At 33.5% G+C, this 17865-nt stretch overlaps 2 protein-coding genes across 3 annotated transcripts; one reads left to right on the plus strand and one right to left on the minus strand.

Moving 5' to 3' along the window:
* Window positions 1-1565: 1565 nt before the first annotated feature.
* On the plus strand, window positions 1566-9013 carry ca6 (carbonic anhydrase VI). 2 transcript variants are annotated; one of them, XM_067371718.1, is made up of 10 exons: window positions 1566-1746; window positions 2205-2384; window positions 2720-2868; window positions 3253-3348; window positions 5560-5626; window positions 5714-5871; window positions 5949-6075; window positions 6182-6265; window positions 7642-7662; window positions 7798-9013. In XM_067371718.1, exons 1-10 carry the CDS (start codon window positions 1662-1664, stop codon window positions 8409-8411), a joined length of 1581 nt encoding a protein of 526 aa, XP_067227819.1. In that variant the 5' UTR covers window positions 1566-1661; the 3' UTR covers window positions 8412-9013. The 2 variants fall into 2 exon arrangements, with proteins under 2 accessions (XP_067227819.1, XP_067227820.1); XM_067371719.1 differs by lacking the exon at window positions 7642-7662.
* Window positions 9014-10679: 1666 nt separating this feature from the next.
* LOC137009468 (solute carrier family 2, facilitated glucose transporter member 5-like) lies at window positions 10680-17642 on the minus strand. Its single transcript, XM_067371720.1, has 12 exons — window positions 17601-17642; window positions 17279-17377; window positions 16930-17087; window positions 16691-16815; window positions 16457-16609; window positions 16205-16330; window positions 13490-13677; window positions 13262-13372; window positions 13081-13182; window positions 11528-11603; window positions 11078-11205; window positions 10680-10907 (listed from the first exon to the last, which is right to left on the minus strand). The coding sequence occupies exons 1-12, from the start codon at window positions 17640-17642 to the stop codon at window positions 10680-10682; spliced, it is 1536 nt and encodes a 511-aa protein (XP_067227821.1).
* Window positions 17643-17865: the final 223 nt, after the last annotated feature.

Here is a 17865-nt window from a genome sequence, read left to right on the forward strand (position 1 = left end):
TACCACTCAGAGTACCTCATTTAATCAGTGCCTGGCCTGTTTGAAGTGGATTCCACATCCAAAATATATACCCTTGTCCTAATTTGTGCATTTTTTTTTTTTTTTTTACATAATCTTCATCTTTAGAATACATAAACAGCATATTTCTTTTATTACTTCTGTTAAGAGTATTTTTGATACAATTAATTGATAGTTCAGTGCTTTGAAATAAAAATATCACAATATGTTAGATTTATATTAAATATTTTTAAAGCACTGTTTAATGTATCTATTGTTTGTCAATGCAGTCTCATGTCATGCTCCAGTTTCACCTTTAAATTTCCGCTTCCCTGGAACAACTTGTAAAAACTTGTCTTAACAGCTATCATCGGTCTGTTAAACATCTTCATTCATGAGAATGTTTGATGTAGCAAGAAACAACAAAAGTTTGAATGATGACTGTTTACCAGCTGCCATGTTATCATTTTCTTTTCTCTAGAAAGCAGCTCTACCCTTGCTTGCCATTTAGTGTTGGTATTATATAAAAACAACAACTGAAATGTAAATATGAAATTGATTATTGCCTAAACTTACATTAGAAGCATGTCTGATAAAATAAATAAACACACTTGTATTGCTGGTTTACGTAAAATTATTTAACTGCTTACTATATCGACCCAAACCCGTAAGACCTTTGTTTGTCTTCGGAACACAAATTAAGATATTTTTGATGAAATCCAAGGGTATCTGATCCATATATAGGCAGCAACGTTATTGGACCTTTTGTGGTCCAGAAAGGTACTAAAGACATTGATAAAATAGTCAACGTGACTACAGTGGTTCAACTTTAATATTATGAAGTGACGAGAATACTTTTTGTATTCAATCCTGAGCCAGCGTTCGAACGTAAACACGGAAGCTCTGCAACGAAAATAGCGTAGCAGAATGACAGGGGACAGACAAATTTGATGAATAAAGTTATTTTTGTGCACAAAAAGTATTCTCGAAGCTTCATAATATAAAGGTTGAACCACTGTAGTCACGTTGACTACTTTATTAATGTCTTTAATACAATGGACCTCAAAAGGTGCAATAACGTTGCTGCCTATGGATCAAATACCCTTGATTTCATCAAAAATATCTTCATTTGTGTTCTGAAGACAAACAAAGGTCGTACAGGTTTGGGACGACATGAGGGTGAGTACTTAATGACAGAAATTTCATTTTTGAGTGAACCCTTTAAAACCCATTGCTGTTATTTGCCTATTTTATGATGTAAACAAATCAGCTTTTATTAGGCTGCTGCTATCATGTGATCATATTTTAAATAGATTTACATGTTAAGAGTAACCTACACATAACAAAGAAATTATTATTATTATTATTATTATTATTTTTTTTTTTTGTTATTTAAAAGGTGTACCTACCAGTACCATTAAAAAAAAACATGAAAAAGAGAAAGGGGAATCCACTGAACAAAACCAGACTGACTTGTTGGTGATCATGAGAACTACAACTGCCTCAAACATTAATTTGCCAATACGTCAAAGCTTCTCCAAATGACCATGTTACTACACGCCTTTGGCATTCTGGGTGTAAACCATTGCAATCAATGTCACTCTCAGCACCTCTTTACAATCCTGTGAACGAGGGAACTGCCTGAGACTGAGTGCACTCTGAGCATGGAGCTGTTAGTAGTCCTGTTATACGCCAGTTTGGTGAATTTCGCGTCGGCTGGAATAGATGGAGAAAAGTGGACATATTCAGGCAAGTGCCTTTTTCTTTTCTTTTCTTTTCTTTTCTTTTCTTTTCTTTTCTTTTCTTTTCTTTTCTTTTCTTTTCTTTTCTTTTTCCCCACCGAGTTCCGACTGGTAGATGCATGCACACATATCTAATAAGTATGTAAGGCAATGTAATTAGCTTACGTTTAGCCTATAGTTAGTTTAAAAACAGTATATAAACATTCAGCTTTAGCCTAAATAGTTTTACTCACTGGTCTTACTGTAGCAGTTATTCAAAATCAAATTTTTATTTGTCAAATGACAATTAAAATTAGTATTAAAATTATAATTTACAAAATAAATTTAAATATGCAAATAGAAGAGGATAGAAACATAAATATGGCTAGGTGTACAGCTCAACTGCATGCTGTATTTAAGCATCAGTGCTTTATTGTGTGAGAAATATGTCTTACTCTGCTTGAATGTCTCACTTTTTCCATACAGAAGGAGAACTGGATCAGAAGCACTGGGCAGAGAAGTTTCACGAGTGTGGAGGCAACCAACAGTCACCCATTGACATACAGCGGCGCAAAGTGCGTTATAATCCGCGAATGGATCAGCTCGTGCTGACAGGATATGAGGACATGCGCGGTAGCTTTCTTATGAAGAACAATGGACATTCTGGTATGAATTCTGATATTAAAAAACACTTCTTTCTTCTATTTTTTTATTTTATTTTTTTTTAAATCATTAGTAGGCTATACCAACTGCAATTGTTATGTGCATCTGTTGTCAACACCTTAAGCTATGTCGCCATCTCATGTCAAACAGTGCCAAAAATACGTATCTATTTTGTACTTACAAAATAGATACGTATTTTTGGCAATATCTTTACAGTTTCTGTCTTTATATAGGCCTAAAACATGCTTCCTTTGAACTCAAACTTCATTCTATGTAATCTTCACAGGTTAGGTTAGCTTTCCATGAATATAGTCCACAATCCTGTTTGTTTTTGACAGTGGAGATTCAGCTGCCAGACACTATGAAGATTACCAAGGGGTTTCCAGAGAACTACACTGCTGTCCAAATGCATCTGCACTGGGGAGGCTGGGACTTGGAGGCCAGTGGATCAGAGCACACAATGGACGGCATCCGCTACATGGCAGAAGTACATCATTCATTTTAGCCTGACACATGAATAGATAAAAAAAAAAAAAAAAGAAAACTTGTGGAGATGTCCTAGTTAGAAGTGGTGTATTTTAAGGCATTGTTTTCTTTAGTGACTGTAGGGTCGGGGACTTATCTATTCAAGTGCTGCTGGACATGTGCCTGAAATTTTAATATGTTGGGATCTATTTTAGACAAATATGCAGTTATCGTTGTTCTAACTTAGTAAGAAATAGTATTTCTGTATTTAACTTGCTCAAGAATGTTGAGAAACTTTAGTTTAACAATACGGAAGGGCTTGTTCGATCTAAGATGAGTTTTGAACTTCACATTACTCAATTTGCATTGCGGTTTCTAACACTTTCCTCTTTGACTTGTGTCACAGCTTCATGTGGTCCACTACAACTCTCAAAAGTACAGTAGCTTCCAAGAGGCCAAAGATAAACCAGATGGTCTTGCAGTTTTAGCATTTTTTTATGAGGTAAGATTGGCTGTATATAATTTTTCATCTAGTTGGAAAGTGGAGTAATGTTTTTATTTTTATCCCCCCCCCCACCCCCCGTTTGTTTTGGTTGCAATACTGCCATCTAATGGACAAGCAAATTATCCTCAAATATACAGAAAAGAGAAAAAACTACATGAAAAAATACAAATTATTGTCTGTGTGAATCCTCTTTTAAGAGCTGGGCTGTGCACTATATGACCCGGCGTTGCCTGAAGCACACAGCACGAGTAAAGTTAGTCATCTGCATTTTCTGAACTAAATGGGTTAATTGATCAGACCGCTGTGTGGTGGCCCACTGCCTGACATTCTGTTCCCACAAGATTGTGTGCAGTTCACAAGCTCCCGCTTCCATTATATGGGGGAGGTCAATGTTTTAGTAACACAACCATAGGCTTTCTAATGTGCAATATGAAGTTTAGTTGCATTGGTTTCTCTGCAATAATAGCTTGGGTAATAGCTTGACTTTTAATAGTGATAAATAATGTGTTCATGAAATCACTACATAAAGTTTTATCTGAATGTTTACACCTGAATGGCTTAAGCAACTTCACATGTACATAGTTTAATAGCTATTAACAACATGGCACTAGTTTAATAAGTAAAGAATGAATTATTTTATTGTGTGAACTATTTTGTTTTTGACACTACATTCTGTTTATACTAATTGTAATATATATATATATATATATATATATATATATATATACTACCACTCAAAAGTTTGGGATAGGTAAGATTTTTAATGTTTTTAAAAGAAGTTTTGTCTGCTCACCAAGGCTTAATTTATTTAATTAAAAAAACAGTAATATTGTGAAAAATTATTACAATTTAAAATAACTGTGTACTATTTAAATATATTTGACAAAGTAATTTATTCTCGTGTTGGCAAAGCTGAATTTTCAGGATCATTACTCCAGTCTTCAGTGTCACATGATCCTTCATCACTAATCATTTTAATATGATTAGTTCCTCAAGAAACATTTATGATTATTATCAATGTTGAAAACAGTTGTGTACTTTTTTTTCAGGATTCCTTGATGAATAGAAAGTTCAAAAGAACAGCATTTATCTAAAATACAAAGCTTTTGTAACATTATACACTACCGTTCAAAAGTTTGGGGCCAGTAAGAATTTATTTTTATTTTTTTGAAAAGAAATGAAATAAATTAATACTTTTATTCAGCAAGGATGCATTAAATTAATCAAAAGTGACAGTAAAGACATTTATAATGTTACAAAAGATTAGATTTAAAATAAACACTGTTCTTTTGAACTTTCTATTCATCAAAGAATCCTGAAAAAAAAAATATTTTGTACAATTGTAAACAATAAATGTTTCTTGAGCAGCAGATCAGCATATTAGAATGATTTCTGAAGGATCATGTGACACTGAAGACTGGATTAATAATGCTGAAAATTCAGCTTTGCCAACATAAGAATAAATTACATTTTAAAATATTTTCAAATAGAAAACAGTCATTTTAAATTGTAATAATATTTCACAATATTACTGTTTTTACTGTATTTTTAATCAAATAAATGCACCCTTGGTGAGCAGACGAAACTTCTTTTAAGAACATTAAAAATCTTACCGATACCAAACTTTTGAACGGTAGTGTGTATATATATATATATATATATATATATATATATATATATATATATATATATATATATAGTATTAATATTATATAATATACAATTTTTTTATGCATTATATTAATATAATATTTTTGTATTAATATAAAAGCATATTTATATATTTGTATTATTATTAAAAATAAATAAATGTAATTTTTTATATTTACATTTACAAATTTTACAGATATATATAAGAGATGTTCCTGGATTAACATGTTTTGTTGATTCTGGAATAACATTCCTGTCCAAAAACAGTCCTTACGCTATCCCTACCCCTAAAACTAAGCCTACCCATAACTTATCCCTAAAATCAGAGAGAAATAATATTAGAAATAATATATCTTAACTTGACATTAACTGTAAACCTATCCCTCAAATCTGATTGGTTGATTGGAATGTTGTTCCAGGGTCAACAAAGATGTTGATCCAGGAAAATGTTTTACTTGGTGAAATGATGTGAAGCATAAATATACTGTATATATATATAGTCAAATATAGTGTTTTGCATGTAGCGGTATATTTGATTAATGGATACTTTGTGTTTAGGATGGGCATTTTGAGAATACATACTACAGCGATTTTCTTGCAAACCTGGCAAACATCAAGTATGCAGGTAATGCAAAACATTTTGGATGAGCATCTCAAAAATATTTTATCCTATGCACTTCTATTCAGTATTTTTTTCTCTTGCTCTTTGCAGGTCAGTCCATGAATATCACGAACTTGAACGTACGCTCCATGCTCCCAGAGAACCTCAGTCACTTTTTCAGATATCAAGGCTCTCTCACCACACCGCCGTGCCACGAGAGCATTCTGTGGACAGTGTTTGAAACGCCCATCACCCTCTCGCACAATCAGGTGCCTCAAAAAGTTCACATGAAATAGTTTGCTATCTTTTTTGCTGTTCCTTTAACTTTTAATGTGGTGACCTTCAGATCAGGAAATTGGAGAGCACATTAATGGACCATGAAAATAAGACCCTGTGGAACGACTACCGCATGGCCCAGCCTCTGAATGACAGAGTGGTGGAGTCCTCTTTCCTCCCACGCCTGGGCAAAGGAGGTTAGGGCAGAGCTACATCCCTTCCAGCACTTACGAAAAACTCTCTTTGTTAGGTCTGCAGTGCCTGAGCATGTTCTCTCTCTCTCTCCTCTTTGGTTTCTTGCAGGAATTTGCCGTCAAGAGGAGATTGAGGCTAAGCTTAAAAGGATTGAGAGCCTCATTGTGTCACTGGACAAAAAAACGGTTCCAGGTATAACTTTTCATGAGAAATGTCAAGATTACAGGTAATCTTAAAGGGATAGTCCACCCAAAAAATATTTTTAAAAAAAAAATTTATGTCTTTCAAAACTACTATGACATTCTTTCTTCCGTAAAACAAAAAAAGAGTGATTTGTAGCAGAATGTACAAGCTGCTCTTTTACATACAATGAAAGTGAATGGTGACCAAAGCTGTCAAACAGCGAAAAATGACTTAAATTTGTGTGACTGTTTCTCATACAAATCTACCATATGGCTATAAAATTTTAGTATCATTTATGTACTATTATTGTATATTGTATTGTATATCATTTATGTACTAGTATTTATTATTCATATTTTGAATTAGCTTTTATTTTTATATTTTCAGTTTTCAGATTACTAAAGTTTTAGTGAATTTTAGAAATCAGAGTTAAAAAAATACAATTTAAATATTATAGTTTTTTTTTTTCAAAATTAGTTTTTGTCATTTTTATTATTTAAATTTTTTAAATATATTTTTATTTCAGTTTTTGCATTAATAATTTTAGTACAATTAGTTGAAAGAAAACATTTTTAATTTTTGTTTTTTAGATTTAAGTTTTTCATCTAATATTTATATTTTATTGTATTTCAGACTTAATGAAAAAATAATAATATTTTTTTTTTTTATAGTTTTAGTTAACAATAACAACACTTTTCAGAAGTCTTGGAATATAGTGTAGGAGTCATGTGGACTACATTTATGATATGTGACCCTGGACCACAAAACCAGTTATAAGGGTCAATATACATCATCTGAATAATTAAGCTTTCCACTGATGTATGGTTTGTTAAGATAGGACAATATTTGGCTGAGATACAACTATTTGAAAAAATCGTCTTTAAAGTTGTTCAAATTAAGTCCTTAGAAATGCATATCCACTCACAAAAATACATTTTTGGTATATTTATGGTAGGAAACTTACAAAATATCTTGTAACATGATCTTTACTTAATATCCTAATGATTTTTGACATAAAAGAAAAATCAATCATTTTGACCGATACATTGTATTGTAGGTTATTGCTACAAATATACCCCTTCGACTTATAACTGGTTTTGTGGTCCAGGGTCACTTATTTCATTCTTTTTGGATATTGACAGCCCCTGACCACCATCCATTTTCCTTGCATGTTCATATATTTTTGAAAAAAAAAAACCCAACTTGTTTCATGCAAGATCGAAAATCATACAGGTTTGACACAAGGCGTAATTAAATAAGAGAATTTTCATTTTTGGGTGAACTGTCCCTTTACATATAAAGTGTGTCATTCTCAATATACATTAATCATCTGTCTCTGAATAAAAATTTGCTTTGACATTGATATTTGGTGTATCCTTTTCAAGGACCATCAACTACAAGTGCAGGTGAGTATTTTTTGCAGTGGGTGCATTTGTAGTTTTAGAACCAGTAGACATTCAAATATACCATGACAACAAATGTAACCAAGTGAGATTTCAAATTTACCAACTTGCATAATTACCTTACCTTTCCTTCTCAAGGCCCGCAACCTCTGTCTCCACTGGTCCTGTACTTCCCAGCAAAGAATTTGGAGACTTACGCCTTGGTGAACTTGTCCCACCCCATGAACCTCCAATCCTTCACAGCCTGCATGAACGTCCGTATCCCACCCGTACAAGACCTCACTGTGCTGTCTTACTCCACTTCACATGACAACGAGCTCATGATCACACTGGGCTCTGAAGTGGGTCTCTGGATCGGAGACGAGTTTGTTAATTTACCATTTGAACGTCAATCCCACGACTGGACAAACTACTGCTTTACCTGGGCGTCACATACCGGAGGGGCTGAACTGTGGGTGAACGGACTGGTCGGGGATGAACGCTACATTAAGGCAGGCTACACCATTCAAGCTGGAGGAAAACTCATTCTGGGGAAGGACCAGGATGGCTTTTTGGGGATCTCTGATACCGATGCTTTTGTAGGCCATATGACCGATGTAAATGTATGGGATTATGTGCTGACTGCGGCAGAGATTGGGGAGCAAATGGTTTGTGATAATGGCAAGATGAAAGGGAATGTCCTGAGCTGGGGAACCACTCAGCTCAGTCTGTATGGAGGAGTTCAGCTGCAGGCTGAGCAGGTTTGCCACTGAGTGAGAGAAAGAAAGAAAGAAAGAAAGAAAGAAAGAAAGAAAGAAAGAAAGAAAGAAAGAAAGAAAGAAAGAAAGAAAGAAAGAAAGAAAGAAAGAAAGAGCACCACAGACTCAGAAACGAATGTTAATATCAGCAATATTAGCTCTGCCAACTTGAAATGTATACTCTCCCAGGGGAATAACGGCAACTTCAATGGCAACTTAAAATTCTGCTATCATTTACTCTCCCTCTAGTTGTTCCAAACCTGTATGCATCAACTGTTTGGCTACCAACAACATAGTGTGGCCCAGATCCAGCCCACATCTGGTACATGTGGATTACACACGGACCAGATGCGGGCCGGATCTGAGCCAACACTATCTTGCTGTGGGATATCTTCTTTTATGATAGAAATTCATACAGGTTTGGAACAACTTTAGGGTGAGTAAATGATGACAGAATTTTCATTTTTGGGGTGAACTAACCCTTTAAAGCTAAAAGATGTATTCTATACGCTCTGAATTTTAGATGAAAGCATTTCAATGTTTTTTTTTTTTTTTACCCAATTGAATAATGTGAATCATATCTGAAGAATTTCAATAAACAATATTTGCATTCTTAACATTGTGTTTTACAAAATGTTTTATATACAATAAATGGTCAAATGAAATATGTCTGAATATATTTCAAAATATTACATTTTTTTCAGAATATCTCCATATTTATTCAAAATTCACTTACAATAACTTTGAATATCAACGAAGAGCATGTTTCTAATTTCTGAAATAAAATTCCTGACATCTGAAAAAAAAAAAATCTTTATATAATATAATATTTTTTATTATTATTTCTTAGAAAAGGAAAAAAAAGCAGTGAAGCACCTTTGCTAAACTATTTATACAAATATTTGAAAAACATTTTCCACCAAATCAAAGTCATATGAGTCAACGGACAGGCAGAATCATACAAAAAAAAAAAACTTAAAACAGAAAATGATATTATAGACAGGATTCCTGCACACCCTCAAGGTTAGTAAATCTCTTAAAAGATCAGCTCATTTGACCTTTATGATATGCAAGTTTGGTTCAGATTGTAAAATATGCAAAAAAATTAGTATAAAAAATTATAAATGATAAAAACAATACATTTTTACCATAAAAATATATGTGAAAACATTTTAATCATATATTTTTACATAATGGTTAAATCACATGTCACTCAATTCAAAATTATGTTGAAATTGGTATAAAAGTTTCGTTTTTTTTAAAATATGAAAATCCATGTGAAAATAATTTGAACACAAAGAGTACATTTTTAAGAATTTGGTGCATTTTAAACCTGGTTCTAAATAAAAGAACAACATTTCTTTCTTGTACATTAACAAGGCCCAGATCCAGCCCACATCTGGTACATGTGGATTACACACGGACCAGATGCGGGCCGGATCTGAGCCAACACTATCTTGCTGTGGGATATCTTCTTTTATGATAGAAATTCATACAGGTTTGGAGCAACTTTAGGGTGAGTAAATGATGACAGAATTTTCATTTTTGGGGTGAACTAACCCTTTAAAGCTAAAAGATGTATTCTATACGCTCTGAATTTTAGATGAAAGCATTTCAATGTTTTTTATTATTATTTCTTAGAAAAGGAAAAAAAGCAGTGAAGCACCTTTGCTAAACTATTTATACAAATATTTGAAAAACATTTTCCACCAAATCAAAATCATATGATGCAACGGACAGGCAGAATCATACAAAAAAAAAAAACTTAAAACAGAAAATGATATTATAGACAGGATTCCTGCACACCCTCAAGGTTAGTAAATCTCTTTAAAAGATCAGCTCATTTGACCTTTATGATATGCAAGTTTGGTTCAGATTGTAAAATATGCAACAAAATTAGTATAAAAAATTATAAATGATAAAAACAATACATTTTTACCATAAAAATATATGTGAAAACATTTTAATCATATATTTTTACATAATGGTTGAATCACATGTCACTCAATTCAAAATTATGTTGAAATTGGTATAAATTGGTATAAAAGTTTTTTTTTTTTTTTTTAAATATGAAAATCCATGTGAAAATAATTTGAATACAAAGAGTACATTTTTAAGAATTTGGTGCATTTCTTTCTTGTACATTCTCATTTGTCATAACACAAATACAGAGTTCAAAAATTCTGACACTAAAAAAATAAAAGTGTTAAAAAAAAAAAAAAACTTTCAAAGCACTGCAGACAGACGCAAAAATGTGTCATGTGTGAATGACCCCCTACCCATTCAGAGAAATGTGTTTTTAATTTCCTGTCTGTTGCTTTCCTCCCCTCTTTCTTTGATCTCAGAGTCTTCACCCTCCACCACAATATCCACCTTGTTTCTCTGAGCAAAAAGCTTGCTGGTCTCAAGAAAGGTCTTGTTTTTGGTCTCTGGGATGACCACCCAGATGTAGATAAGTGTCGCAAGACAGATGCAGGCAAAAATGATGAAGCTGTACGCACCCAGGCCTCTCTGTAGACACAAATGAGGAATTCTTTTTTTATCTTACATGATCCACAATTTTCATAATTTAGGATTTGCACTGATTCCATGACCAAACTGAGTAAATCATCAGAAATTTCAAGTATTAATGAGTTAACAACTACTGTGAATGTTTGTTAGTGTGGCATTAGACCTCTGACCTCTAGAAAAGGAAAGACCAGGCCGACTGTGAAGTTCGAAAGCCAGTGAACCGAGCCGCCCACCATGAAGGCTGGTGGTCTAGAAGACTGCCGGAACATCTCTGTGGTGATTACAGTAGGAATAGGACCTGCAAAGGGACGCAGCAAAAGCTGTCAAAACTAGATATTCGATCGCAACACACTTCATCTTTCTATAGGCAGTGAGAAAAGTGATTGCTTGAAACACTGTGCTGCTTTTACAATCTGTTTTACAGCCACTTTAAAGCACTTCTCTCACATTCACTCCAGGGTTTTAATGTAAAATCCTAGAAACTGCAGCATAAATCTATTGTCATTCCCCACCAAGGAATACAACAAGAAGAAAGGGAGGGAGTGAATTTATTGAGATGCAGCGAGCTCCCCTGTGCATCTGCAATATGCCCCGACGGGATTGGCGTGAACCGAACTCACTTGGGCCAATAGCGTGTCCGATGACGTAAACAATGACACAAACGATGCTGACATAGGGCATCCAGTCCAGTGTAGTCTGTGGGTGGAATGTGCAGCAGTTATTCTACCACATTTATAGCCTTGCATTTCACATAGACCCTAGAGGCAAATTTGTCAGGCCAGTACATTCATGGCTCTAAAATTAAAATCTCTGTTGGGAGTGAGATTTTACAGCCATCTGTCTATAAACAAGAATTTATTACAACCATAATAGGCCACATAAGGTAACTCTCACTTATTCAGTTAAGGTGAACCTGATTGGTCATAATAATGAGAATATCTGAATCCTTTGAGCTTGTATTAGGGATGGACCAAAATTAAAATTCTTACATTCTTATTCGATACAGATAAACTGTTAATTATTCTATGGACGATAAGCAATAAAAGACCTATATTAAAATATTACCATTACATTATTTAGACAGTGCTGTTTTAGGTTTAATTATTTTTTAAATAATAATATTATTTTTAAATATTAATATTTATAAATATAATTATTTTTAAACTTATTTTTAAATAATATTATTAAAATATGTCTAAATAATGTCATAATAATGTTAAAATATTACTCTGATATTATTTAGACAATAATATAGTAATTTTAATAAATTAATATTAAAATATTATGTCTAAATAATGTCATAATAATGTTAAAATATTACTCTGATATTATTTAGACAATAATATTGTAATTTTAATATATTAATATTAAAACATTATGTCTAAATAATGTCATAATAATATTAAAATATTACTCTGATATTATTCAGACAATAATATTGTAATTTTAATATATTCATATTAAAATATTATGTCTAAATAATGACATTATAACATTTTAATTTTAATTATATTTTAATATTAAATATTTTGTCTGAATAATATCAATAATATTACTTTGATATTATTTAGACAATATTTAATTATGTCTAAATAATCTCATAATATATTACATTTATTCTTTGACATTATTTAGACAATAATATTTTAATTTTATTTTAATTTTAAAATATTATGTCTAAATAATGTCATAATAACATTAAAATATTACTCTGACATTATTTAGACAATAATATTTTAAGTTTAATTATATTTTAATATTAACATTTTGTCTAAATAATGTCATAATATAAAAATATTATTCTGACATTATTTACACAATAATATTTTAATTTTAATTATATTTTAATTTTAAAATATTATGTCTAAATAATGTCATAATAACATTGAAATATTACTCTGACATTATTTAGACAATCAGACAAAGATATTTATTTAGATTTTTGCTAAAGATTGCATTTACAATATTATTATATTATTGATGTTTTTAAAGATTAACTTTAATCTTTAATCTAAATGTAAAATCAGGGCAAACACAAACACACAGAGCATGAACAATTAAATATATAATAATCAGCAGATAAATATTCAATTTAGTTTAGATAAAATTCTAATACTGGCCGATAAATCATGCATCCCTAGCTTGTACTGGAATAAATACAGCATTGTTATACCTGGAAGTAGAGCGCTATGGTCAGGACAACACAGGCTGCACAGCAAATACCAAAGCCGATCAGTAGCAACAACTTTCTGCCGGATTTCTCCACTATAAACACCTACAGAAGCAGAAAATCATATCATTTACACTCATGTTTCTGTGAAGAGCATTAATAAGCTCAAAACAAAGTGGCTTACAGCTGCTATTGTCATGAAGACATTAACCGCTCCTGTTCCGACTGTCACATACTGAACGTGCTCATCCTTCACTCCTGCTGAGCTGTAGATGCTGTCAGCATAGTAATAAATCTGAAGATGGGGTTAATGTTAAGATTTAGTCAAGCAAAACTTATTTGAAACATAAGCTTTCTGAAGAGAATTGTGTTGAAAATAATTAGCCGTGTGCTCTTTCAAATTGGTGCTTACGGCATTGACTCCTGACAGTTGTTGGCCCATGTTCATGAAGATTACAGACAGCAGCTGCCAACGCAGTGAGCGGAAGGTGAAGAGGTTGAGCAGAGAGAGTCGACCTTCTGCTTGCTCGGACTGAACCTCAACACGCATCTCACACAGCTCCTCATCCACATCCTCCCAGCCCCGCAGCCGCTGCAGGCCTAAAACACAGCACAACAAATCGGTTTAATTAAGCAATATCACACAAGCAATATAATATGTGAATACTAAATGTGTATTCAGATCATCAGCATGGTTGCTAGTGAGATATTGCTTTTAATACATTTCAATGAACAAGAGGTTAATATTGAATAACTTATATTTCAGAAACAATATTGTCAGTTAAGTGGTCTATATTTGCTCTGACAACAAAAATCCAAACTAATCCGAAGCAGAATGAACCACTCTGAGTTAAACAATTGGTCTTGCGTTCCTTATTGAATCAGTGTTTTTGAATGTATCGGTTAAATGAATGTGAATGATAATGATGCACTCATAAAGAGATTCACTTGCTCCTGAATGAATCATAGTTTTTGAACAAATCAGTTGAATAAATGTGAATGATTCAATGATGCACTCATAAAGAGAGTCCCTTGTTTAGTTCCTAAATGAATCAGTGTTTTTGAGCGAATCGGTTGAACGAATGATAACGATGCACTCATAAAGCCAGTCACTTGTTTCGTTACCTCAGTGATTCAGTGAATAAATGTGAATGATTAATTGATTACCTCATAAAGACAGCAACATGCTTTGTTCCTGAATGAATCTGTGTTTTTGAATGAATCGATTGAATGAATTTGAATGATTCAATGACGTTCTCCTAAAGACAGCCACTTGCTTTGTTCCTGAATGAATCAGTTATTTTAAAAAGAATCGGTTGAATAAATGTGAATGATTCAATGGCACACTCATAAAGACAGTCTGTGTATGAAGCATATTCTTACACTACTAAAACACCAAAACACTAGAATAGTATGGGATGAATTTGATGTAGTCATTTACATGAATAGGACAATATTTTAAAAACAAATTATTAGAAAGTGTCTCTCTTTGTACCTGTATTCACACTAAATATATTTATTTTTAACTTGAAAAAAGGACCAAAAATACTTATTAAAAGGTGCCATTGAACGTTTTTTTTACAAGATGTAATATAAGTCTAAGGTGTCCCCTGAATGTGTCTGTGAAGTTTCAGCTCAAAAAACCCCATAGATTTTTTTAAATTATTTTTTTTAACTGCTTATTTTGGGGCATCATTAACTATGCACTGATTCAGGGGCTGCTGGCCCTTTAAATGTCATGCTCCCTGCCCATCGAGCTCGCGACTCTATAATACAGTGCATTTACAAAGTTCACACAGCTAATATAACCCTCAAAATGGATCTTTACAAAGTGTTCGTCATGTATGCTGCATGCATGCTTCGGGTCATGTGAGTATAGTATTTATTTGGGTATTTATATTTGATTCTGAACGAGTTTGATAGTACTCCGTGGCTAAAGCTAACATTACACACTGTTGGAGAGATTTATAAAGAATGAAGTTGTGTTTATGAATTATTATTAAATAGCGACAGTCTTGTCTCCGTGAATACAGTAAGAAACGGTGGTAACTTTAACCAACATTAGCCTACATTAGCAACATGCTAATGAAACATTTAGAAAGACAATTTACAAATATCACTAAAAATATCATGATATCATGGATCATATCAGTTATTATTGCTCCATCTGCCATTTTTCGCTGTTGTTCTTGCTTGCTTACCTAGTCTGATGATTCAGCTGTGCAGATCCAGACGTTTATACTGGCTGCCCTTGTGTAATTCCTTTCATAATGTTGGGATCATGAGCTGGCATATGCAAATATTAGGGGCGTACACCCCGACTGTTACGTAACAGTCGGTGTTATGTTGAGTTTCACCTGTTCTTCGGAGGTCTTTTAAACAAATGAGATTTATATAAGAAGGAGGAAACAATGGAGTTTGAGACTCACTGTATGTCTTTTCGATGTACTGAACTCTTGTTATTCAACTATGCCAAGGTAAATTCCATTTTTGAATCTAGGGCACCTTTAAAGGGTTAGTTCACCCAAAAATTTAATTTCTGTCATTAACTACTCACCCTCATGTCGTTCCAAACCCGTAAGACCTCCATTTATCTTCGGAACACAAATTGAGATATTTAGGATGAAATCCGAAAGATTTCTGATATAGATAGCAATGTCATAACCACTGTAGTCACATGGACTAGTTTAACAATGTCTTTACTACCTTTCTGGACCTTGAAATTGGTTATGATGTTGCTATCTATAGTGAGGTCAGAAAGCTCACAGATTTCATCAAAAATAAATTAATCTGTGTTCCGAAGATGAACGAAGGTTTTACAGGTTTGGAACGACACGAGGGTGACAGAAATGTCATTTTTGGGTGAACTAACACTTTAAGAAAATTATATTTGCAGGGTACACAAGACCTTAAGGTGCTTACAAAGAACCTTCATTTGGAAAAAAAGTGTTGAAATGTCTCCAAATGTTGTAAATTCATAACATAAGAAATAAAATTGACAAAGCCAGCCCGACTCCACCATAAAACCACTGCAGTCTCGATGAGTTCATTGTTGGTGCACATCCCGCTGTGAACCTCACGTTTTCTTTGTGTGCTCTTACATAGACCAAAATAACTCCTTCTGTACCTTTCCTGGCAGTTTTTTCATCCCCCTTCTGTATGAGCATGTAGCGTGGACTCTCAGGAAAGAAAGGCAGAAGCAGCAGCTCAATGGCAGCCGGAATCCCTGTGAGACCCAACATGATGGGCCAGCCTAAAGAGAGAACATTACACATCACCATGAGCAGCAGCAGGGGCACGCTTTTCCAACTGCACTCAGAAACTAAAATAACACAGCAGTAGTAGAAATATTTCTAATATCCCACGCACTGTGCGTTACCTTCTTTATTTCCTAGGATATTGCGGATGCCGAGAATTTGGGCGGCAACAATGCCAACGGTGATGAAAAGCTGTGGCACGATCCCAACGGCCCCCCTGTAATTCTTGGGAGCAATCTCTCCCAAATACATGGGCACCACATTGGAGGACAAGCCTAGAAAACACAGTCACATACTGTCATGCTCAAACACACAGTACAGCTGATCCATACGGACGGGTGGAATATTCTACTGACCTGCACAGATGCCCACTAAAAAGCGTGCGACAATGATGATCTCAAATGACCCTGCCACTTCACTCACACCCATCATTATAGCAGGAACAATAGAGAAGATGTTGTTGAACAGGAGTGTGCCTTTTCTGTAAGCAAATGACCTCACGTTAGAGTGAATTATGATTGGGATTTAATGCAATGTATTGGCAAAAAAACGTTCTTTCTTTTTTTACAACGCCATACAATTCAAAGGAAATTACCTTCCGAATTTGTTCACCAATGGGCCTACCATGAGAGATCCGAAAAACCCACCCAGTGGGTACATGGACACAGTAACGGACCACAGGAGGGTCAGGAGACCATCTGACATTGGACCATAACGATTCTCATATACTTGGGTGTAGAACAGCTGCATTTCCTTTTATCAGAATATCAGTGTAAAGTTCATCAGAGGTGAATGTTTAAATATGCAATAACTAATATAATATAATATAATATAATATAATATAATATAATATAATATAATATAATATAATATAATATAATATAATATAATATAATATAATATAATATAATATAATATAATATAATATAATATAATATAAGTACCGGGGCAGGTGAGTTGACCACAGCAACATTGTATCCATACTGAAAAGACGAACCAAACCCGGCAATCAAAGAAGCTGCAGCCAGGATCAGCGTCACCCTCTGCAAATTTGCAAGTTTAAAAATGTGTAAATGCTACTAAAATTCTCATTTAAACATGATTTTTTAAGTCATATGGAAGCTGCTGCAATATATTGGAAGAGACAAAAAATACTGTTAATTTGTTGTCTGTCTGTTAGCTATTTAGAAATGGAAGTGTCAAAATGTAAAACAAGTGTTTTAATTTTATTTGTGGCCGAAATGTAATATAGTAAAAAGTACTCACCCCCTTCCTCTCATGTTTCTCCATGTTCACCTCTGCCTTCATGCTTTAAATCTAAAGTATGGTTAGAAAGAACACCAGAGAAAAGAAATCACGCTGTGTATTGTACTTTGGACATTGGAGCCAACCCTGAAAACCAAGGTTAAAGTTGTTTGGTATTAAAAAAACAGATATAAAGAGATAAAAGTATCTTCACCTATAAAGGGAACCGCATGACATTAATTGTCTCAGTTATTGGGGTGCTAGTACTGTATAAGTGATTATTCTA

This window comes from Chanodichthys erythropterus, chromosome 20, assembly GCF_024489055.1.
Source record: "Chanodichthys erythropterus isolate Z2021 chromosome 20, ASM2448905v1, whole genome shotgun sequence".
NCBI lineage: Eukaryota > Metazoa > Chordata > Actinopteri > Cypriniformes > Xenocyprididae > Chanodichthys > Chanodichthys erythropterus.